The sequence below is a fragment of the Panthera pardus genome, unplaced genomic scaffold, assembly GCF_024362965.1.
Source record: "Panthera pardus isolate Hobbes unplaced genomic scaffold, ASM2436296v1 HiC_scaffold_1, whole genome shotgun sequence".
Classification (NCBI taxonomy): Eukaryota; Metazoa; Chordata; class Mammalia; order Carnivora; family Felidae; genus Panthera; species Panthera pardus.
In genome coordinates this window covers 4,995,178-5,020,815 of record NW_026526654.1, presented here as the reverse complement: position 1 = coordinate 5,020,815, position 25,638 = coordinate 4,995,178, and the positions used below count along the sequence as shown (strand labels likewise).

The following is a 25,638-nucleotide window of genomic DNA, read 5'->3' as shown; positions in this document are numbered from 1 at the left end:
GATCTGTGAAATATAGTGTATTTTTATTGTTTTAGAATCTGAGGAGGGTTAATATTACAACCAGGTCATATATTGATCTAAGAGGACAGGTAGAAGGAAGGGAATTACCTGTGTAACTTATGCACATGTGTTTTGTTCCTTAGACTTGGAAGGTCACTGTCAGTTTCCTTGTCGGTTGTCAGGAAATTAGAAAATGTACCAAACATTCAGTTACTGGTTGTAGTTCCCTCAGAAAGATGAACCAGGAGCTATGCCTTGGGCAAAAGAATCAATCCCTTAACAAAAGTTACAGTTACTTAAAGTTTGCAGTCTTTCATTATATTGGAGAACATGTTTTTCCCTAGGAAAATAAATATCATAGGACAGTGATGTCACAATTTATCTGCATCAGTATTAGGAATTATGTACTAAATTTTATTCAGTGGTGAATTATTTATCTATATTAGACAATTTAAAGTCAATAAAGGCTCATTTAATGAGCATAGAATTATGAAGACCAACCCATGGTCTCCTGGGTGTTTGTGACCATGAGTTCGCCCATTTCTTGGTTATTAACTTGGCAACTAAAGTAACATATTGATGTAGATGAGTCTACAATAAGTTTACTTGGATGAGAAGAAGAGGGGTTAAAAAACTGCTGCCATGTTTTGAGGACAGTTAAAACCAGCTCATGGAAGTAATATTGACCCAGTTGGCAGGTGTTGAATATGAGTATTTCCCGCAGTGTGTTTGAGGTCACAGCTGTCATTGCCTTATACGGACACAGTGGCAGAAAAAGAGACTACAAGCCCAGGTTTCCAGTGTTCAGGATCCTCATCTCACCTCTGAGAGAGAGAGAGAGAGAGAGAGAGAAAGCAGGGGAGGGGCAGAGAAAGAGGGAGAGGGAGAATCCCAAGCAGGCTTTACACTCTCAAGAACAGACCCCAACATAAATTGGGGTCTGAAGTGAAATTAAGGGTCAGACGCTTAACTTAGTAAGCCAGGCATCCCGAGGTTTTTTAAATGAACATTTTGTCATATACTGATTATAAACCTTCCCCTTCTCTCTAAATGTAGTATCTACCTTGATGGTTAACATGATACAGTAGTTTTGTAGTCATACTCATTTTTAATTAAAGAAAAAAAAATTATTGAGATGATTTTTTAAAGAAATAATACAAAGAATCCCTTGTACATTTAGCCCAGTGTCCCCTAGTGTTATTTGGAAAAACTATAGTATCACAACCAGAATATTGACATTAATAAAATTCATCAATGATATTCAAGTTTCAACAGGTTTTTATATATATTAAATTCTATATATTTTTATGCATTTATTCTTGAATACCCACAACCATAGACAAGATAACGTTAGTACCACCAACATTTGGATGTACTGTGTTGCCATTTTATAAACATATCCACTCAACATCATCCTAACAATGTCACTAAGTCCCTGCAGTCACTAATCTGATCATTTCTAAAATGTCATTTCGAAATTCTTATTCACGTACAGAATCTTACAGTGTGTAAACTTTTGGGATTGGCTTTTTACTCAGCATAAATTCCATGAAAACCATCAAATTTTGTGTTTATTAATAGTTTATTTTTACTGATGAACGTTATTCCATAGTATGTATTATAATATTTATTTAACATTTCATCTGTTGAAAGATATACAGTCTATTCTACTTATGAGACTATTACAAACAAAACTTCTTTGAACATTCTTTTACAGGTTTTAGTTGGGACCTAAATTTTCATATCTTTGAGACAAATACTAAGGAGTGAAATTGCCTGATCAGTCTAAGAAACTTCCAGACTATTTTCCAGGATGGATTGATCATTTTATATTCCAACCAGAACTGTATGAATGATCAAGATTCTCTGCACCTATCCTCACTCTGTGTTGTCAATCGTTTTTAGTTTAGCAATTCTAACTGATCTGTAGTAATATCTCAATGTATTTTTAATTTGCATTTCCCTTAGGCTGAAGGTAGTTGAACATCTTTTCACATGTTTATTTTCCATCTCCATATTCTCTTTAAAGTGAAGTGTATGTTCATGTTTTGTCTGTTTTCTAGAGTTACATGGTTTATCAGATACATTGCAAATGTTTTCTTCCACCTACACTTTTTTTTTTATTATCATCATAACGTATTTTATGTAAAAATTTTTGAGGGGAATCCAATATGGCAGAGAAATAGGGGGACCTGAAGTTCCTTAGTTCCTCAAACACAGCAATGTTGAGGCCAAAGGACTTTGAATTCCAAGAGTCTTGGCTGCAGAGAGACAGAGATGTCTCCAGGGGCCCATGGGGACAACTTGGAGGCCATAGGTACATGATTGTGAACTGAGAGAGACAGAACAGGTGACCTAGGCACAGAGGGGAGGGATCCCCTTCTGTGGAGAGACAAAGGGAAGTTAAAGAGAGGCTGTGGAAGTGTAGGACTGTATCCCATGGACCAGGACAGAGAAAGATCCATTCTCTAACTGCGGGGCTTTCTCCGGAACTGGGGCCGGCTGCCATGTTCGTGCAACTCGGGAGGAGGGGAGCCAGCCCTGGGGTCCGTAACTAGTTCAGATGCATAGTCCACAGTGGGAGAAAGCAATCCCCTCCCCTGAGTGCGGTGGGAAGAAGGTATATAGTGATTACAAGGACAAAGGACACTCCCTGTGCCCGCCATCCAGAGGCCATTTATGGGCAGGTGGAGCAGCACTTCCTTGGAACCAGTGCATGCAGAGCAGGACCCTTTAAGACACTGGGGTTTGAATTCCAGCCGAGCACCAAGGAGGCACAGGAGTTGGCAGAATGGGACAAACTGCCTCATTCACACCCGTGGCACTGTGAGGATGGCCTGAACACAGTGGTTTGGGACACCCAATCCAGGAAGGATAGAAACTAGGGTGTTCCCAATTTCTCCCCATCACCAACAAGGTAGGGCTTCAGGGAGCATCCAACGGGCCCACTGTGGAGGCTGTAACTGTCTACACCAAACCATGTCCCTCCACACCTGGTAACTGCTTATCTACTGGAGCAGGATTGACCCTGAGGAACCAGACAGCCCCTCCTCCAGACCAGCACTGTACTGGTTCCAAGGCACCCAGTGGTTTCACATATCTTGATTTAATTCTTGGACAATTTTTATTATATGTATACTTTTTTCTTCCTTTTATCCTTATTTCTTCCCTCCTTCAGTCTGGTTATTCTGATTGTTGGTTTGTTTAAGCAGACATATATAATCTAGTCTCTTTACACCTGTTCTATATCTTCTTTATTTTTCTCTCTGTCTCTGGATTAAGCCATATAGTTTCTCTACCTGGTCTATTTTATTTATTTTATTTTATTTTATTTTATTTTATTTTCCCCCACCCTATCATTTCTGTCTTTGTATGAGATAAGGCTCTTCCATCACCACCACCCCTACCTTTTATTTTTAAAAAATTTTTCCCCAAGGGCTATTTCAAAAAAACAAATCAAAGCACACATGGTGGAAGGTCCAAAACATTACTACAAGTAGGAAGATAAAGCAACCAAAGTCACAAAAGCAGAAAGCAAGCAATGCTCTCCAAAAATCACCTCCTGAAGGACCAGGTCCTAGACAGTGTGTGACCCCTCTTTAATATAGTAGGGCTTTCATGTGCAGGGCACATAAAAGGATTTTAACACACATAAGGAACAGAAAACTAGGGAAAGTGATGAAACAGAATAATTCTCCTCAAAAGAAATTCCAGGAAGAAATGACAGCTAAAAAATTGCTCAAATCAGATGTAAACAATATATCTGATCAAGAATTTAACATTAATAGTCATAAGAGTAGTCACTGGGCTTGACAAAAAGCATATAAGAAAGCAGAAAATCTATTGCTGAAGAGATCAAGGAACTAAAAAAAGCAGTCATGATGAATGAAGAAATGTAAATGAGGTGCAAAATAAACTAGATGCAGTCATGGTGAGGATTTAAGAGGCAGAGGGGAGAATACTTGAAATAGAAGATAAAATTTTGGAAAAAGATGAAGCAGAAAAAGAGATAAAAAAAACTCTAGACCACGAGGGGAAAATTAGAACACTTAAGTGATTCACTGAAACGGAATAATATCCATATGATAGGAGTTCCAGAAGAATAAGAGAAAGGGGTCAAAGTTTTACTTGAACAAATCATAGCTGAGAAGTTCCCAGATCTGGGGAAGGAAACTGACATTGAAATCCAGGAGGCACAGAAAACTCCCTTCAGAGATAACTTGAATTGATCTGCACAACATATCATAGTGAAACTGGAAAAATACAAAGATAAAAAGATAATTCTGAAAGCAGCTAGGGAAAAATGATCCTTAACATACAAGGGTAGACACATAAGGGTAGTAGTAGCAGACATATCCACTGAAACTTGGTGGGCCAATGTGAGTGGCAGGAAATATTCAATGTGCTGAAAATGAAAAAAAAAAAAAAGATTCCGCCAAGAATCCTTTATCCAGCAAGGCTGTCATTCAGAATGGAAAGACAGATAAAGGTTCCCCCCACACTCCCCCCAAAAAAAAGAAACTGAAGGAGTTCATCACCACTAAACCAGCCCTACAAGATATCATAAGGAGGACTCTGGGAATGGAATGTGCAAAGACTACAAAGGACCAGTAGAATGTGCAAAGACTACAAAGGACCAGAGTTATCACGACAAGCAGGAATCCTATAGATAGCATAATGACAATACATTTATATCTCAGTAATAACACTGAATGTAAATGGACTAAACACTCCAATCAAAAGACATAGGGTAACAGAATGGATTAAAAAAAAACAACAAAAAAAACCAAGACCCATCTATTTGCTGTCTACAAGAGACCCATTTTAGACCTGAGGACACCTTCAGATCAAAAGTGAGGAGATAGAGAACCTCACTGTGACTGCATCTATCTACTGGAAGTCAAGAAAAATCTTGAGTAGCCACACTGATAACAGACAAACTAGATTTTAAATAAAGGCTATAACAAGAGATGAAGAAGAGCATTATATCATCATTTATCACCCCATCATCATTATCATCATTATCATCACCCCATATCATGGGGTGTATCCATCAAGAAGAACTAACAATTATAAATGTTTTTGCACTCAATTTGGAGGAACCCAAATATATAAAACAATAATCACAAATATAGGCAATCTTATTGGTAAGGATGTGGTCATTGCAGGGGACTTTAATATTCCACTTACAACAATGGACAGATCATCTAGACAGAAAATCAACAAGGAAACAATGGCCCAGAATGATATACTGGACAAGATGGACTTGACAGATATATTCAGAGCTTTTCATCCCAAAGCAGAATATACGTTCTTCTTGAGTGCACATGGAACATTCTCTAAGATAGATCACATACTGTGTCACAAAAAAGCTCTCAATAAATATAAAAGAATTGACATCATACCATGCACATTTCAGATAACAATGCTATGAAACTTGAAACAAACTACAGGCAAAAGTTTGGAATACCTCCAAATGCATAGAGGTTAAAGAACATCCTACTAAAGAAAGAATGGGTCAACCAGACAAATAAGAAATTAAAATATACATGGAAACAAATGAAAATGGAAATACAACAGTCCAAACCCTTTGGGATACAGTGAAGGCAGTCCTAAGAGGAGAATACATTGCAATTCAGGCCTATCTCAAAAAACAAGAAAAATCCCAAATACAGAATCTAAAAGTACATCTAAAGGAACTATAAGCAAAGCAGCAAAGAAACCCCAAGGCCGTAAGAGAAATTTTAAAGACTAGAGCAAAAATAAACAATATAGAATCAAAACAAAACTAAATAACAACAACAAAAAAACAGATCCATGAAACTAAGAGCTGATTTTTTAAAAATTAACCAAAATTGATAACCGACTAGCCAGACTTCTCAAAAAGAAAAGATAGAGGGCCAGAATAGGTAAAATCACGAATGAAATTGGACTTATCACAACCAACCCTTCAGAAATACAAACAATTTTCAGAGAATATGAAAAAAATATATGCCAACAAAGTGGACAACCTGGAAGAAATGGACACATCCGTAGACACCCACATACTATCAAAGCTTAAATGAGGAGCAAGAGAATATTTGAACAGACACATAAATAGTGAAGAAATTGAATCAGTCATCAAAAATCTCCCAACAAATAAAGAGTCCTGGACCGGATGGCCTCTCAGGGGAATTCTACCAGACATTTAAAGTGGAGTTAATACCTATCCTTCTCAAGCTGTTCCAAAAAATAGAAATGGAAGGAATGCTTTTGGACTCATTCTATGAAGCCAGCATTACTTTGTTTCCCAAACTAGACAGAGACCCCACAAAAAAGGAGAATTACAGGACAATGTCTCTGATGGAAATGGATGTAAAAATTCTCAACAAGATACTGGCAAATAAAATTAAACAGAATATAAAAAGAATTATTCACCATGGTCAAGTGGCATCTATTCCTAAGCGACAGGACTGGTTCAATATTCACAAATCAAACAATGTGATACATCACATTAATAAAATAAATAATATAAATCATATGATCTTGTCAATAGATGCAGAAAGAGCATTTGACAAAATACAGCATCTTTTCTTAATTAAAAACACTCAAGAAAGTCTGAATAGAAGGAGCATACGTAATCATAAACACCATATATGAAAATCCCACAGCTAATATCATCCTCAATGGGGAAAAACTGAGAGCTTTTCCCCTGAAATCAGGAACATGACGGGGATGGCCACTCTCACTAGTGTCATTTAACATAGTGTTGGAAGTCCTAGCCTAAGCAATCAGACAACAAAGTTAAACAAAAGGCATAACAATTGGCAAAGAAGAAGTCAGACTCTCACTATTCAAAGACTATGTGATAACTCTATGTAGAAAATCTGAAAGACTCCACCAAAAATTTGCTAGTACTGATACTTCTCGGGATATGAAATCAAAATACAGAAATATGTTGCATTTCTATACACCAATAATGAAGCAGCAGAAATCAAGAAATTGATCTTGGTGTACAATTGCACCAAGAACCATAAAATACCTAGAAATAAACCTAACCAAATATGTAAAAGATCTGTATGCTGAAAACTATAGAAAGCTTATGAAGGAAATTGAAGAAGGCACAAAGAAATAGAAAAACATTCCATGCTTATGGATTGGAAGAATAAATAAGTTAAAATGTCAATACTACCCAAAGCAATCTACACATTCAATGCAATCCTCTTCATACCAGCATTCTTCTCAAAGTTAGAACAAACAATCCTAAAATTTGTATGGAATCATAAAAGACACCAAATAGCCAAAGTAATGTTGAAAAAAAATGCAAAGTGGGAGGCATCACAATCCCAGGCTTTAGCCTCTACTACAAAGCTGTAATCATCAAGACAGCATGGTATTGGCACAAAAACAGACACATAAACCAATGGAATAGAATAGAGACCCCAGAATTGGACCCACAAACGTATGGCCAACTAATCTGTGACAAAGCAGGAAAAAGTGTCCAATGGAAAAAAGACATTCTCTTTAGCAAATGGTGCTTGGAGAACTCGACAGCAACATGCAATGAATGAATGAAACTAGACCACTCTCTTACACCATACACAGAAATAACTCAAAATGGATGAAAGACCTAAAAGTGAGATAGGAAACCATCAAAACCCTAGAGGAGAAAGCAGGAAACAACCTCTTTGACCTCAGCTGCCCCAATTTCTTGCTTGACATGTCTCCAAAGGCAAGTGAATTAAAAGCAAAAATGAACTCTTGGGACCTCATCAAGATCAAAAGCTTCTGCACTGCAAAGGAAACAATCAACAAAACTAAAAAAAACAACTGACATAATGGGAAAATATATTTGCAAATGACATATCAGATAAAGGGTTATATCCAAAATCTATAAAGAACTCACCAAACTGAACACCCAAGAAACAAATAATCCCATGAGAAAATGGGCAGAAGACATGAATAGACACTTTTCCAAAGAAGACATCCAGATAGCCAATAGACACATGAAAAGATATTCAATGTCACTCATCATTAGGAAAATACAAATCAAAGCGACACTGAGATACCACCTCATACCAGTCAGAGTGGCTAAAATTAACAAGTCAGGAAACAACAGATGCTGGCAAGGATGTGGAGAATTGGGAACCTTCTTGCACTGTTGGTGGGAATGCAAACTGGTGCAGCCTCACTGGAAAACAGTGTGGAGGTTCTCAAAAAATTAAAAATAGATCTACCCTACAACCGAGCAATAGCACTACTGGGGATTTATCCAATGGATACCAGAGTGCTGATTCATAGGGGCACATGTACCCCGAAGTTTGTAGCAGTGCTTTCAACAATAGCCAAATTACGGAAAGAGCCTAACTGTCCATCAACTAATGAATGGTTTATATATACCATGAAATACTACTTGGCAATGAGAAACAATGAAATCCTGCCATTTTCAGCAAAGTGGATGGAACTGGAGGGTATTATGCTAACTGAAATAAGTCAGTCAGAGAAAGACAGATATCAGATGTTTTCACTCATGTGGAACTTGAGAACCTTAAGACTGTGGGGAAAAGGAAGGGAAAAAAATTAGTTACAAACAGAGAGGGAGACAGGCAAACGATAAAAAACTGTTAAATACAGAGAACAAACTGTGGGTTCATGGGTGGGGGGAGAGGGAAAGATGGATGATGGGCATTGAGGAGGGCACTTGGGGTGAGCACTGGTGTTGTATGTTAGCAATGAATCACGGAAATCTACCCGCAAAACCAAGAACACACTCTAGACACTGTATGTTTACAAACTTGACAATAAATTACATTTTAAAAATAATAATAAAAAATAAAACTTTTTTTTTTTACTGTCGACGAGGTCCAGTATATAAATTTTACCTTTCATGGATTGTGCCTTCAGTGTCATGTCTAAGAATTCTGCCAACCATAGATCCTGATGATTTCCTTTTTTTTTTCCCTGCAAAACATTTTTTAAGTTTTGTTTTAGTTCCAGTTAGTTAACATACAGTATAATATTAGTATACTAATACTATCACTAAACTGTGATTCAAAGGGGTACATAGTGATTCAAAAGGGGTACATACACCCCAATGTTATAGCGGCATTATCTATAATAGCTAAATTGTGGAAACAGCCCAAATGTCTTCTAAACAGTTTATAGTTATATTTTATACTTTGTTCCATGATCAATTTTGAATTAACTTTATATCTAGTGTGAACTTCAGGTTGATGTTTATTGTATTTGCCTGTGCATGCCCAATTCCTTTGTCACTATTTGTTATGAAAGCTAAACTTCATCCATTGATTGATTGGCACATTGCCTAATACTCATCTGGGCATAATCTTGTGGGTCTGTTTCTACATTTTGTCCCATTAATTTATGTTGTTGTCTGTGGTAGGCAGAATAATGGTTCTGCCAAAATACTCACATCTGAGTTTATGAAACCTTAAATAAGTCATGTCACATGACAGTTGTTAGTTGAAGCATCAGATGGATTTAAGTTGCTAGTCAGTGTACTTTAAAATAAAAGGATTAACCTGGATTATCTGGCTAAACATAATCACAAGGGTTCTTAAATGGGAAAGATGGAGGCAGAAATGTCAGAATCAGAGAAATGGTAGTGTGCAAAAGAATTGACCAGTCATTGCAGGTTTTGAGTTGAAAGGGGACATGAGGCAAGAAATGTGAGCATTATGTAGATGCTTGAAAAAGGCAAGAATATGGATTATCCCCTAGACTCCAGAAAGGAGTGTATACATGGTGACACCTTGATTTATGCCCAGTGAAACAAATTATAGATTACTGTCTAAAAGAAATTCAAGTTAATGAGTTAGGTCACTATTTTTTTTTGGTAGAAAAGAAAAACAAAGTATGGAAAAATAAGATAAAAACAAACTTCTTATTTGAAGGTTGGAAACTGATAAGCATTAAAGAGAAACTAAAAGAAAGTACAAATTACCATAAGGTTTTCTAAAACCATCAGCATGCTACAGATCCCACAAATACTGAAAAGATAATATGATACAGGGTGAACTTTATGTCAAAACAATGACAACTGATGAAATTGACATATTCCTTGAAAAAAATCATAACAGATACAACAAAAATATTAATTTGGTAGATATCTTTAAAATATCAGCAGGGTGCTTGGGTGACACAGTCAGTTAAGTGTCCAACTCTTGATATTGGCTTCAGTCATGATCTCACAATTCATAAAATCAAGCGCCATGCTGTCAACACAGAGCCTGTTTGGGATTCTCTCTCCCTCTCTCTCTGCCCTTCCCTCACTGTCTCTTAAAATAAATAAATAAACGTTTTAGAAAAATCTACAAAGAAATTTACACATCTCCACATTCTCATGAGTAATTTTTTATGAATATTTATGTAGATATATTTTTATTCCATAAACCATTTCAGAAAATATAGAAAAAGAAGTCTGCCCTATTCATTTTGTTAGCTCAAAAGAGGGGCGCCTGGGTGGCTCAGTCAGTTAGGCATCTGACTTCAGCTTGGGTCACAATCTCACGGTTCATGGGTTCGAGCCTTACATTGGGCTCTGTGCTGACAGCTCAGAGTCTGGAGCCTACTTCAGATTCTGTGTCTCCCTCTCTCGTTGCCCCTCCCCCACTCAATCTCGGTCTCTCTGTGTCTCTCAAAAGTGAATAAATGTTAAAATATTAGCTCAAAAGACCAAAATATAATAATAATTATACAAATTATTATATAATTTTACATAGCTATATGTAAATAAGTATTTTATAAGTATTGTATTATTGTAGATATTTATAATGCTTTTTTAAATAACATTTAATAACTAAGAATCATAATATCAACAATCAAAAACAATGTCTATCAATAATCTAGGGAAAAGTATTTAAAATGTAAGTAACAATGATTGTACTCTGTATTGGAAAGCATAATACATCATACATCGATATTTGATCAAGGAATGAAAGTTTTCTTATATCTTCAAAGGTCAATTAATTTATTATTTACCAGAATTAATAAGGGAAAACCATATGATCAACTCATTTGATGCAGAAAAATATTTACCAAAATTCAAAATCTGTTCAGGATAAGAAACATAATAAATAGGAATAAAAATGTCCTTGATATCACAGTCATGCTAATAGTGGACCTCTTGGTGGGGGGGGGGGGGGAGGTAACATTGTATTTGTTAGCATCGAAATCTTTATTTATGGAATAGTTTTGGCAGGATGTGCTTGACTGTCTAGGATTCTTTAGAGGATACAACATTTGAATTTCTCTATGTAGGGACTAAGTCTCCCTGTAAAATATCATCATAATTTAATCATAATATGTCTAAAAAAGACATATTTTTAACCAAAACGTTGTATTCAATGTAAGTGCTATGACTGTACATTACACAGATCATAGAAACATCATATGTTAAATTGAGTTAAAGGGATGTGTGATATGTGTCTGAAAAATTGCACTGGAGAGCTTAGACTTCATCAATGACAACTGTTTTGTTTTTGTTTACTTTGAGAGAGTGTGAGCATGGGAGGGGCAGAGAGAGATTAACTCCACACTGTCAGTACAGAGCCCAACATGGGGCTTGAACTCACGAATCATGAGATCACGACCTGAGCTGAAATCAAGAGTCGGACACTTAACTGACTGAGCCACCCAGGCGCCCTGACATTTAATTGTTTTTATGTTTGAAATTATACACAAACTTGATGCTAAGGGCGATGTTTGGGTTTTGTAAGCATAATTTGAGAATTCAGTCATTAGTTTTATCTCATACACACCTTAAAGATTATATAACGGTAGGCAAAGAAGAAAAACCTGTAGGACAAAAGAAGAAAAAATAAGGTAGATTAAAACTTGGAATATGGAGGGTCATCAGCAAGCCGAAAAACTAAGAAGCTCCTTCCCCACAAAAGACAGCAAGTTAACAAACATATAGGCACCAGAGTAATTTTGAGAACTCTAGAGACAAGTTGAAAAGCCATAGCACACAGGCCAATGTAAAACTATGAAGGGATTCAAACACAAGTGCAGGAAGTTTCACATATTTGCATGCATACTTGGGACACTCCCTTGTCCCCAGTGAGCAGTGAAACTGGGAGGAATCTCCCATACCAGAGTAACTGCCTTGGGATTGAAAAAAGGAAGGGACTGTATGTTCAATATTCTACCTGTCTGGAGACAGCCTGAAGGACTGGATAATCTATAGCTTCATTTAGAGTGCTTATGACCTGTGGCCAAATTTGGAAACCACTGAAAACATTTTATAGCTGCAGTTCTGTGAGCAGACACCAGTGGGAACAAGAGATCAGAAAATGTTTCCCTAGTTAAGATGAGGTAAAACCAGTGTTAAAAAAAAAAAGGAAGTGATGATTGTTTATCCAAATGCCCAAATCTCATGAATAGATCACAATAAATAAAAGTAACAGGGAAACAAGGCCCACCCAAAGGAAAAAAAAAAAAAAAACACAAAAAAAACAACAGACACCAAGCCTATGGAAAAGCACATTTATAATATTCCTGAAAAAGAATTTAAAATAATTGTTGTAAAGAAGCTTAATAAACTAAAAGAGAACACATCGAGATAAACAAATCAAGAATATATTGCATGAGTAAAATGAGGAATATCAACCAAGAGATAGAAACTATAAAAAAGAACCAAACTGGGGGGCCTGAGTGGCTCAGATGGTTGAGCATCTGACTTCGACTCAGGTTATGATCTCATGTTTCATGGGTTTGAACCCTGCATCAGGCTCTGTGCTGACAGCTTAGAGCCTGGAGCTTGCTTCAGATTTTGTGTCTCCCTCTCTCTCTGTCCTTCCCCTGATCACACTTTGTCTCTCACTCAAAAATAAACGTGAAAAAAATTAAAGAAAAAAAAGTACCAGACTAATTCTGAAGTTGAAAAATATGGTAACTGAGCTGAAACTGCCCATGAAGACAGGTCATTTGAAACCCATGAGTCAGAGAAAGAAAAATATGGTTTCAATCATATATGAAGTTTAAGAAATAAATGATTAAGGGGAAAAAGAGAGACAATCCAAGAAACAAACACTTCACTATAAAGAACTGATGGTTGCCAGAGGGGAGGTTGTCAGAGGAGATGGGGGGGGAGGTTGGGGGGAATGGATGAAATCAGTGATGGGGATTAAGGAGTGCACTTGTTGTGATGAGCATTGGGTGATATATGGAACTACTGAATCACTGTAATGTACACCTGAAACCAACAAAACACTGTATGTTAATTATACCAGAATTAAAAACTTAAAAATAAATTAAATGGAGTCAGAGGAGCAAAAATAGAAGGAAGAAAAGTTAGAGGTTACGGGATATATGGGATACCATAAAGGGAACTCCTATATGCATTATTAACATCCCAGAATGGAAAGAAAGAGGGGAAGGGGTAGAGAGTATATTTGGCAAATAATAGCCAAAATATTCTCAAGGAGGAAAGAAATCGTCATAAAAGTTAAAATATAATGGAAGTCCAGTTTATCAATTATTTCATCCATGGATCATGCCTTTGATGTTCTATCTAAAATGTCATTGCCATAATCAGAGGATACTAAGAAAGAGGAACACTCTTATGTTGTTCGTAGGAGTGCAAACTGGTGCAGACACTGGAAAACAGTATGGACATTCCTCAAAAAGTTAAAAATATAACTACCTTATGATATAGCAATTGCACGACTAGATATTTACCAAAGAATACAAAAATACTAATTTGTTTTTTTGTTGTTCTTTTTGTTTTTGTTTTTGTATTTTACATCTTTATTCTGACAAAGAAGGTTGTAACACACATAATCTTCTCTTGCCTACACGATATTTTTTTATAAGGTAAGTAATGGGCATATATTTTCATTTTGAATCCAGGGAAGCCAAACCACTTGCCTGAAATTAAAGGAAATCAAAAGAATGGCTGGAAAAAAGGGAAAGCGTGGTCTCACTGTACGTCCAATTCTGTTTGCATTTAGACCATGCTGCTTCTGGTCTGGTTTAATCAAAATAATAAAATCAGTCAATAGGCCACTAGCTGGGCTTTAAACACTATTTTAGTAGAATAAAGAAAACGCATAATCATCTCTGTTTTTGACAGTGTTCCCAAACGACAAAAGAAACTCAAAGCTTTGGTTCCTTTGCTATTTGAAACATGACTGTTTAAAGATCATGCCTGAGTTGCTAAGCCATAGAAGAAATGTGACAGAAAGCAATGATGGACTCTACAAAACCCACAGAAGAGATCCGTGGTGTGCAGGCATCAGAGGTGAGCTGGTGAAGTCCCCCTCAGATGCCACCTGGGTGATGACCACGAGTGGTGCAAAGCTGAAGGCTGGCTTCTGCCATTAGATCCCCATAGGATATCTTTTGAAAACAATCTGGGCTTCAATGGCACTTCTGAAACCAGACTTTTTTTTTTCTTTTCACAGAATTAATTTATCCTCAATATCATGAATCACAAAAACACATTTTTGCTTGAACACAGGCATGAAATATAATTCACTTTCTTTGTTGTATCCAGAAATGCCCTTCACACATAGAGTAAATTGTGCTCGTTTGACAATTGTGTCCAAAAATACTAATTTGAAGAGATACATGCACCACAATGTTTGTAGACGCATTGTCAACAATAACCAAATAGCCTAAATTTCCATCAACTAATGAATGGATAAAGAAGTTGTGGTATATATACACAACAGAATAATACTCAGTCATAAAAATTTATGAAATCTTGCTATTTGCAAAGATGTGTATGGAGCTAAGAGTATTATGCTAAGTGAAATAAGTCAATCAGAGAAAAAAAATACTAAAAATAGTATATTATTTCACGCATATGTGGAATTTAAGAAAAGAAGCCATTATGGGGGGGAGGGGAAGAAAGGCAAACCAAGAAACCAATTCTTTTTTTTATTTTGCAATTTTATTTTATGTTTATAAATTTTTGAGAGAGAGACACAGCATGAGCAGGGGGAGGGCAGAGAGAGAGGGAGACACAGAATCCGAAGCAGGTTCCAGGCTCCGAGCTGTCAGCACAGAGCCCCATGTGGGGCTCAAACTCAAAACCACAAGATCATGACCTGAGCCGAAGTTGTTCACTTAACAACTGAGCCACCCAGGCGCCCCCCAATTCTTAAATATAGGGAGCAAACTGATGGTTACCAGAGGGGAGGTGGGTGAGGGAGATGGGCTAAATGGGCAATGGGGATTAAGGAGAGAACTTGTAATGAGCACTGGGTGTTTGAAATGTTGAGTCACTAAATTGTACACCTGAAACTATTATTACATTGTAAGTTAACCAGATGTAATTTAAATAAAAACTAAAATTAAAATTTCATTACCATATTCAATGTGATCTAGGATTTTCCCTATGTTATCTACTGGGAGTTTAATAGTTTTCCACTTTCTATTTAGGTCTGTGACCCATTTTAAGCAAATTGTTTTTAAGGATGTAAAGTCTGTGTCTGGAATCTTTTTTTTTTTTTTTTCCCTCTATTGCATGTGGATATCCAGTTGTTACAGCACCATTTGTCATAAAGGTTATCTTTGCTCCATTGTATTTCCTTTGTTTCTTTGTCAAAGATCAGTTGATTATATTTATGATGGCCTATTTTCTGATCTCTCTCTCGTTTCTTCCACAGATCTATTTATCTCTTCCATTCAAATACCATGCAGTTTTGATTCATATAACTTTATAGTAAGTCTTGAAGTCAGGTAGTGCTAGTCCTCCAACTTTGTTCCTTTGACAATTTTTTACTCACGTGATTTTGTTTTGTTTGTTTGTTTTAGTTATTGAGTTGTAGGACTTCTTTATATTTTCTGGATATTATCCCCTTATCAAATATATGTTGTTCAAATATCTTATACCATCCCATAGTTTGCCTTTTCACTCTGGGAGTTTTCTTCACTGTGAAGAAAAATTCTAGTCTAATGTGTCTTCATTGTCTATTTGTGCTTTTTTCCTTGTCCTTTTTGGTGTCATACCCAAGAAATTTTGATAAATCCAATGCCATGAAGCTTTCATCCTGTTTGTTTCTATATTTATATTGATGGGTCTTAAGTTTAGGTCTTTAGCTCATTTTGAGTTAATTTTTGTGTGTGTTGTAAGAAAAGTTTCCAACCAATTTCTTTTATATTTTTCATTCTATCCAGTTTTAACAATGCTGTTTATTGAAGAGACCATTTTCCCATTGAGTAGCCTTGATATGCTTGCTGAAGATCATATGATCATATACATCAGGGTTCATTTCTGGGCTCTTTTTTTAATCCTGTAGGTCTGTGTGCCTTTATGCAACTTGTAATGCTGTTTGTTTGTTTGTTTGTTTGTTTGTTTTCCCTGTAGCTTTGAATGTTGTGAAATAAGGAAAGGAGCATCCTCTTAGTTCTTATTTGACTCATTTTTATCACTTGTTTGCCTCTGAAATATTGGGGGTAGCAGTTTGCCCTGTGTCCTCCCATCTCTTACAGATACAAGAAAAAGTTTTTTGCTTCTGTTTTTGTTTGTTTGGGGGAGGTTGTTTGCTTTTTGTCTGTTTAGCTATTTACTTGTTATTAGAATGCAATGACAACTTCTAAATTCCTTACATGCATAACCAGAAACTAGAAATCCGTGGGTTATTTTAAAAGTAGGATGGATTCAAGATACTTTCCAAAACTATCAGAACAAGGTAAAGTAAACTTGAAAATATCCAAAGATGAATAAAAATATTTAATAAAATTTTCCACTTTTCATGGTATGATTTATAGCAAACCATAAATAGAAGTGGATTTTCAAATTTAATACAGTAAGTGACCCCCAAAGCCTTCAGGAAACTCTATGCTTGATTGTAAATCTTTGAAAGTTTTTTTTTTTTTATACTAGCTATTATCTCTATTTCTCTTCTGTATTGTATTTAGGCTTTCATTTAGTACTGCATTCTCTTTAGCATTTGTTATTGTGACTTATATTAAGAAATGTATATTTGAGGGCACCTGGGTGGCTCAGTCATTTAAATGGCTGACTCTTGATTTTGGCTCAAGTCATGATCTCATGGTTCCTGAGTTCAAGTCTCGCATTGGGTTCTGCACTGTGCAGAGCCTGCTTGTGATTCTCTCTCTGTCTCTTTCTGCCCCATCCATTAATTCTCTCAAAAGAAATAAATCAACTTAAAAAATAATGAAATGAATATTTGATTTTATCTTAGTTCCTGGAACAGAACTTCTAAAAACCTTGAAATTTCCCAAGTGATAACAGTGATAAAGATGATAGAGCATTTTTTTTTTTCATAACAAACCCCTCTGAAGCACAGTTGAATTTATGTTAATGAAGTGATATTTGGAAAGCTCCTAGTTAATCACAGGATAGGTGCTGGTTGCTAGAAGAACCAAAAATTGCCTAAAGTGTTGAAACTTTGAGTCCTGCACTGACCTCCCTGGAGAAGAGAAGGGATGGAGGCTGGAATAATTATGGCCAGTGGCTTAATGAACCATGCCTAGGTATTGAAGCCATCATAAAAATACCTGAAGTGTGAGATTTAGAGAACTTTTAGGCTGGTGAACAAGAACATAGCCATGTGTTGGGAGAGTGACACACGCCAAACTCCATGGGGATAGAAACTATTGTGCTTGGGACCCATTCAGACCTAGTTCTATATGTCTCTTCAGCTGGCAGTTGATTTGTCTCTTTCAAAATATACTTGTAATAGACAGTAGTAGTAAATTCCTGAGTTCTGTGAGCCTTTCTAGTAAATTATCAAACCTGATGTTTAAATTGCAGTTACTCCCAATTTGTAGCCAAATCAGACAGAAATTAGAAATCTGAGATGGAATAGTTATGATTGGCCTCTGAGATAAGGTAGGGTAGTCTGTGGAGCTGAGCCTTTAACCCTTGTGATCTGAAGCTAACTCCAATTAGTGTCAGAATTGAATTGTTAATCTATTCAGTGACTACAACTTTACTTGTCTTGTATATGTAATGACTCTCATCCTTCTACTTTGACATAAATTCCAAATTTATATATTTCCCTGCATAAATCAAATTCAGATTTGCTGCACCCTAGGCACCCAAAACTCAGCATCCACAGAATAGATCTAGGTTTCTGTAATTTTTTTAACTGAATTTGTTATCCATTTGTCCATTCATCCACTCACAATATAGTTATTGATTTGATACTGCAAGTCAGAAAATGGGCTTAGTATTTGAGATGCAACATAAGGAACACAAACATGGTCCCTGATATTATAATATGGTTTAATTAGCTGAATAAAAGTATAATACAAATAATAATAAGTGTTATAAGCATTGTAAAACAAAATGCAACGGTTCCATATACAGGGTGGTCTACATAGCTGAGAAACTGGTAATGTGTTCATATAAAAATGATTAAACAAATTACAAGAATGCACAGATTTTGAATTGGGGAAGGTGGAAGGATGCAGTAAGAATATTCCAGGAAGTGAAAATATTAGTTGTGCTAACCATAACTTAAAAAATAGTCTGAGAATATGAAAAAATTTAAAAAGTTCAAAAAAGTTGTAATATTGACATTAGGGGAAAGGAGAGAAAATGCGAACAGGAAATGGGAAAAAAGGGGGTTAGGAAAAGTATCATGCGGATTAGTAAAATTTGGTTCTTTATTCTAAAGGCAAAAACAGGTGGGGTGCCTGGGTGGCTCAATTGGTTTAAACTTCTGACTTCAGCTAGGTCATGATCTCATGGTTCATGGGTCTGAGCTCTGCATCAGGCTATGTGCTGACAGCTTAGAGCCTGGAGCCTATCTTTGGATTCTGTGTCTCCCTCTCTCTCTCTGCCCCTGCCATGCTTGCACTGTCTTTCTCTCTTTCTCTCAAAAATAAATAAAACATTAAAAAAATTTAAAGGCAAAAAAAACAGGCTATTTGAGAATATTAAGTATCAAATTCCAATGCAAGGAAAAAGATGTCTTCTGGAATTTATTTGAATATGATGATGCCTGCCTGAATGATGATGTCTGCTGGTTGGATTATTCATATATGAAGTTTCTGTTTTAATAAGCAATTTGTTGCTCATTTGTAAACCAAACATATTTTTAATTGGTATTTTCTCTCAAAATTATCATCCCAATTGTTTTTATGTCCAAATTATATCTTTAAATACTATGTAAAAGCATGCAACTTTATTTCTCATGTATCTCTTTTTCATCCTTGAGTAACTTCTATGCCTCTGATGGCATGGATTAGATGTATTTCTTCAGTGAATCTAAATATGTATCAATCAATAAGTGTTGGTAATGTTTTTTTTTTCTTTTTAAATACTGTATATTAGGTAAATCCATATTTTATAGTTTTCTGACAGTTTTTAATTTATTAACTATGTAAAATAGTTACCACAATTCAGTTTGATAATCAATAATCAGTTTGATATCAAAAATAAAACAATCTATCTCCTATGGTTTAGTTAAAAAGATTCAATTTTTAGAAAAATACTAATACATAGTATTAAATGTAGATGGTGATGGGGTGGCTGGGTGGCTCAGTTGGTTAAGCATCTGACTCTTGATTTCAACTCAGGTCATGATCTCACAGCTTGTGAGATCCAGCCTCACGTCAGGCTCTGCACTGACAGCGAGGAGCTTGCTTGGAATTCTCTGTCTTCCTCTCTCCCTGCTCCTCCCTTGCTCATTCTCTCTCTCTCAAAATAAATAAATAAAAATTTTAAAATGTAGATGGTGATGGTCATAATGTGGATGAGGATGGTGGTGATGATGATAACAAAGATGAATGTACATCTCATTATTTAATGATTATAAATATTATACTGCAATAAACAGATTGATTCTAGGCAAAAGCATTTGTGATGAGTATGTTGTTTTGTTTTTATTTTTGTTTTTAAGGCTTAAACTATTTGTTTTTTTAAATGAAATTTATTGTCATATTGGTTTCCATACAACACCCAGTGCTCATCCCAACAGGTGCCCTCCTCAATACCCATCACCCACCCTCCCCTCCCTCCCACCCCCCATCAGCCCTCAGTTTTTTCTCAGTTTTTAAGAGTCTCTTATGCTTTGGCTCTCTCCCACTCTAACCTCTTTTTTTTTCCTTCCCCTCCCCCATGGCTTCCTGTTAAGTTTCTCAGGATCCATGTAAGAGCGAAAACATATGGCATCTGTCTTTCTCTGTATGGCTTATTTCACCTAGCATAACACTGTCCAGTTCCATCCACGTTGCTACAAAGGGCCATATTTCATTCTTTCTCATTGCCACGTAGTACTCCATTGTGTATATAAACCACAATTTCTTTACCCATTCATCAGTTGATGGACATTTAGGCTCTTTCCATAATTTGGCTATTGTTGAGAATGCTGCTATAAACATTGGGGTACAAGTGCCCCTATGCATCAGTACTCCTGTATCCCTTGGATAAATTCCTAGCAGTGTTATTGCTGGGTCATAGGGTAGGTCTATTTTTAATTTTCTGAGGAACCTCCACACTGCTTTCCAGAGCGGCTACACCAATTTGCATTCCCACCAACAGTGCAGGAGGGTTCCCGTTTCTCCACATCCTCGCCAGCATCTATAGTCTCCTGATTTCTTCATTTTGGCCACTCTGACTGGTGTGAGGTGATATCTGAGTGTGGTTTTGATTAGGCTTAAACAATTTCTTATAAAAGTTGTTTTCACAATTTCTTTCTAATTTGGGAAACTTTTATTTTAATTAGAATTGTCATAAATTATTCTCTAGAGACTATTGTTTCAGTAGAAGCCTTGCCCTTAGGGAACCAGCAGTAATGAACTCAGTCTTCCCTCCTGTTTATGAGTTCCAATAATCTGCAGATGTGATCAGTGGCACTCCATAGTTTTGAATCATTCATTCTTACACAGAGTCCTTATAAAGTCTTCTATAGTCACGGCTATATACTCTCCTCCATTGTTTCTTTACATTCTGAGGCTTTCAGCCTGAATGATATCCAAATCAAGAAGTTATAAAGGAGTAATACTCTGAAACCATGCACTTACACATTCATAAAAATTCTGAGGTACACCTTCAGCAGGTAAGTAAAGAATTGACAATGTTCTACTCTTTCAATTCATGGTCTTTATTTGGAATTTTTTTCTCTCTTTTATTTTCCCCATCACTGATTTTCTTCTTTTTCCTCCACTTTTCACTCATTGACAACCTAATGCAAAATTTTGGAATTAACTTGTTTCCCCATTGTTAAGTAAATATATAAGAGTAAGTCAGTGAAAATATAAATAAGTATTTTGGTCAAAAAAATGAGCAAAACCTAAATTAAAACACACAAGGTCTTATTTCTAACATTGATCCTTCTATGATATAAATTTTAGCTAACCATTACAGCATTCACCCATCACATCTACTGAAAAGTAACCATGGAAATTCCCACTTATCTAAAATTAGCCATTCCAACACCTACCAATATCAAATTTGTGTTTCTTATAACCTGAAATTTGAAATCACTCTCTAATCCAAAACTTTCTTTAACAAAACTCCTCTCCAAGAATGTTCCTGTTTCTTTTTTCTTCACTTTTTATTCTTCATTTATAATACGAACTGTACTTAAACTTTTGCTTCTTCTCTTAGTAAAATTCAGAAGTTCAGTTTCTCTACCCTTCTCCCCAAATGTTTGCTCTGTTTGAATTAATTCCAAGATAAATATAATCGGCATTGATAAAGTCATATGTTTGATTCTTTTCCTTATTTTAAAAAGAACTGTGAGCATCTTATGCACTATGAGAAGTGATTTTAAAGTTTATTTATTTACTTTTAGAGTGAGAGAGTGAGCAAGTGAGCATGAGTGGAAGAAGGAAAGAGAGAGAGAGGGACAAGGAGAGAGTCCCAGGCAGTCTCCAAGCTGTCATCACAGAGTCCAATGCAGGACTTGAACCCACAAACCATGAAATCATGACCTAAGCCAAGACCAAGATTTGGACACTTAACAAACAGCCCCTCAGCTCCCCTGAGATATGATTCTATATGATGATTACATGAGGCTGACTTTACATTAATGATCAATTTAACAGTAATAGAGGTTGGTACCTATAACTAAAGAGTCATGAACCTATTATTGATCATGTCTAGTTGTTTTTTTTTTAGCTTTTTTTTTCTCACTGATAATAAAATATCTTTTCAAAGTTATTTTTGTATATGCATATTAATATAGAATTAGACTTGATTGCAAGTCTGTCTGCCAGCATTCTTTTACATCTGAATGAATTAAAGTCACTGTGATGTGTCTATCCCAAAGGGCACTACTCATATGTTCACATGGCTCATGAACAGCTAACTTCACTGTTAGAGTCCATACACTGAGCACAGACTCACAGGTCTTTCAAAAGAACAGTTGTGCCAATCTTAATGTAGAAGTGTATTCCACAGTTCATCTCAGGACTTATTTTATTTTGTTTTTATTATCATCCTTCCACAAAGAAAAAGATAATTTCTATAGTAAGGGCACTTCCAAAGTTAAGTTGCAAAGACCAACCATGAACTTATATTTTGTTTATTATGTCAGGTGGAAGTGTCAACATTATGGATCACAGAAACAAGACCAGAGTCATGGAGTTTATTCTTCTGGGGTTTCAGAATGAAAAGGAAGTAGAAATTCTTCTTTTTTCTGCATTCTTGCTCATGTACATGACATCTATGATTGGCAACACCATGATCATCCTTTTGGTGTGTGGTGACTACCGTCTGCATTCACCCATGTATTTCTTTGTAGCCAATCTTTCCTTCCTTGAAGTTGCCATCACCTCCACAGTGGTGCCTAAGATGCTGGCAAACATATTTTCCCTCACCAAGGCAATATCCTTCATAGGATGTCTCACACAGTCTTTCTTCTACTTCTTCTTGGGATCCACGGAATCCTTCATCCTGGTCGTCATGTCATTTGATCGATACATTGCCATCTGCAACCCATTGAGGTATGCCATCATCATGAACAAACAGACATGCATATTGTTGCTTCTGGGATCCTATTTAGGTGCATTTTTGTCAATTTTAGCACCATCAATCTTAACTGCTCCTCTGCCCTTTTGTGGACCAAATATTATCAATCACTTCTTTTGTGACAGTGGCCCTGTGCTAAAGCTGGTCTGTGCAGATACTGCTCTGGCTGAGCTGGCTGACTTTATCTCCTCTGCTGTGTTGCTCTTGGGCTCCTTGCTCTTCACAGGAGTGTCTTACATGTACATTATTATTACTATCCTTAGAATTCCTTCTGTCCAGGGACGGCAGAAAGCTTTCTCCACTTGTGTTTCACACATCACTGTTGTGACACTTTATTATGGAAGCTCCATCTTTATTTACGTCCGCCCAAAAAAGGGTGATGTGATGGATCTTAACAAATTTGCCACAGTGCTGAACACCATTGTAACGCCGATGTTGAACCCTTTCATCTATAGTCTTCGAAATGAGAAAGTCAAAGAATCCCTGAGAGATGCTTTCAATAAATATGTAGGCATGTTAACAAATTCAAGGTCTTTAAAACCACAAAAATAATATCTACAACAAAGATATCTTCATGTCTGGCAATAAAATGATTTTGTAATATAACTGAAAGTTAATATGCTTGCATAAGGAAAACATTTAGGAGAACATATATCACTTCCTGATTTTTGTCCAGGTTTACTTAACAGTAAGTCACATAGATCTAAAATTATATACATGCATTCATAATACATACAAACATACTGATAGATAGATATAAATACATCAGTAATTATTATTCCCATTTTTTCTGTGCCTCCAGTGTTTTAAAAATCAAAATTTCATACAGTCTAGGGATTTTTAATTCAAACAAAGCCAGTATTAGGTGTTTCTTCTTTAAGTATTTTCTTAATTTACAACAGTTTTCAAATATTAACTTATATTTCACATTTGATTCATATGGATTGTTTTTAGAAGAAAATATTAAACATGATCTGACTTCAACTTTGAAATGTTGCATATATTGTCCCTTTGTTACTTAAATTTGGGTTTTAATTGTGGACTGATCTACTCATGACTCCATGTCCTTAGCATTTGTACTCAAATTCTATGCCATAGAATATAAGGATATATCTACCTGTGGCAAAGGAATTTATCAGAACTTACAGGCCTCTGCTAATTATGCAGACAACTGATAGGTAAGTAGCAGAAATTTATCACAATGGCCTATTTACAATATTTTTTTCAGAATAGTAGGAAATTACTTCAGATACTGAACTTTGAAAATAAAAATTTTTATAATAAGAGGTTTTATTAAAAACTAATACTAATAATGACCTTGGAATTGCAACATAACTTAGATTGCATCACTTTTTCACTGTTTGAAAGGACAGTAAAAATATCTTAATTAGGTATAAGTGAGAAAATAACTCTAAAGTAAGTACTTAGACTAACATGATCTATGATCCATCATTGTTACTGTGAATTATATATTTCACAAAAACTGAACTCTCTCCATAACCAGCACGTAATTTCAATCCACAGATCACAGAGGTACTCTTCTCATATACAACAAAATTTTCTGACCATTAAATACTCTGTAAATGTTTCAAGCATGGCTTTAGCCTTGCTTACAGTAAACAGATATAAAAAACTACAATTTGATTTGTTAATTATTCCCAGATTCCTTCCTGTCTTTTCTGATTCCTAGCTGTTAACTTCTTATACTCTCCACCTCTCTGACTTTAAAATTCTTACTCTAGGGGCACCTGGGTGGAGCAGTCGGTTAAGCGTCCAACTTCAGCCAGGTCAGGATCTCGCGGTCTGTGAGTTCGAGCCCCGCGTCAGGCTCTGGGCTGATGGCTTGGAGCCTGGAGCCTGTTTCCCATTCTGTGTCTCCCTCTCTCTCTGCCCCGCCCCCGTTCATGCTCTGTCTCTCTCTATCCCAAAAAAAAAAAAAAAAAAAAAAAAAAAAAAGTTGGAAAAAAAATAAAATTCTTACTCTTTTAGAAAAGAAAAAAAAAACACTATTAATAATTGTGCTCATCTATTCTCAGTTAGTACCCCCATGTCCTAGCAAGACTTCTATGGCGTGCCTGGATGGAGACCATTCATGGTGTTGAAACCATTATGGGCCAACAGAAAGAAAATTAGAATTTTCACTCATAGAATGCCTTTGAAGTTATTATTATTTTACTTTACTGTATTGTCATCAATAAAACCTAGAAATATAATTAGTGACTGTATGAAAGGGAGCATAACATTTCTGAAGAAAAAATATAAAATCAGCTGAGTAATCACAAGGGGTGACAATAAGATTCCTAGCAACAGATCACTTTTTCCATCATAAGCCTCATATAAGGCAGACTTCTTCACATTCCCTGGATATTACAGCTCCTGGGACCTCCTACACTAAATGATATTGAACATGGATCACCCTCCCTCTTGCAATTGGATGGCAAATTTTATTTCCTAAAAGACTGAGTTTTCAGAATAAGACATTAATGATGACTGTTTTATTCATTTGTGTTCCATCCCTGGCTAAATAAATTTCAATTAGTGTGTTTCAGTAAGTTACAACTGAAGCACTATACTTTTATAATAAGTCATGTTCATTTGAATCTGTAAATATATCTTCTAATTATATACTTTTGCATTACTCATATTGTATGTGACAGTGCTCTGGGAGGAATTTACAAATTTCCAGAAGTTAATAAAAGTTGATTCATATGTTTCTATTTCCCCCAATAAACTAAAACATG

The 25,638-nt window shown here is 35.9% G+C and overlaps 1 protein-coding gene across 1 annotated transcript; it reads left to right on the top strand.

Moving 5' to 3' along the window:
* The first annotated feature begins 22,480 nt into the window (after positions 1–22,480).
* On the top strand, positions 22,481–23,449 carry LOC109257120 (olfactory receptor 6M1-like). Its single transcript, XM_019433091.2, has one exon. The coding sequence runs from the start codon at positions 22,481–22,483 to the stop codon at positions 23,447–23,449; it is 969 nt and encodes a 322-aa protein (XP_019288636.2).
* The last annotated feature ends 2,189 nt before the right edge of the window (positions 23,450–25,638 follow it).

Coding starts and splice junctions, on each gene's coding strand:
- LOC109257120 (XM_019433091.2), top strand. CDS start 22,481: ATGGATCACAGAAACAAGACCAGAGTCATGGAGTTTATTCTTCTGGGG.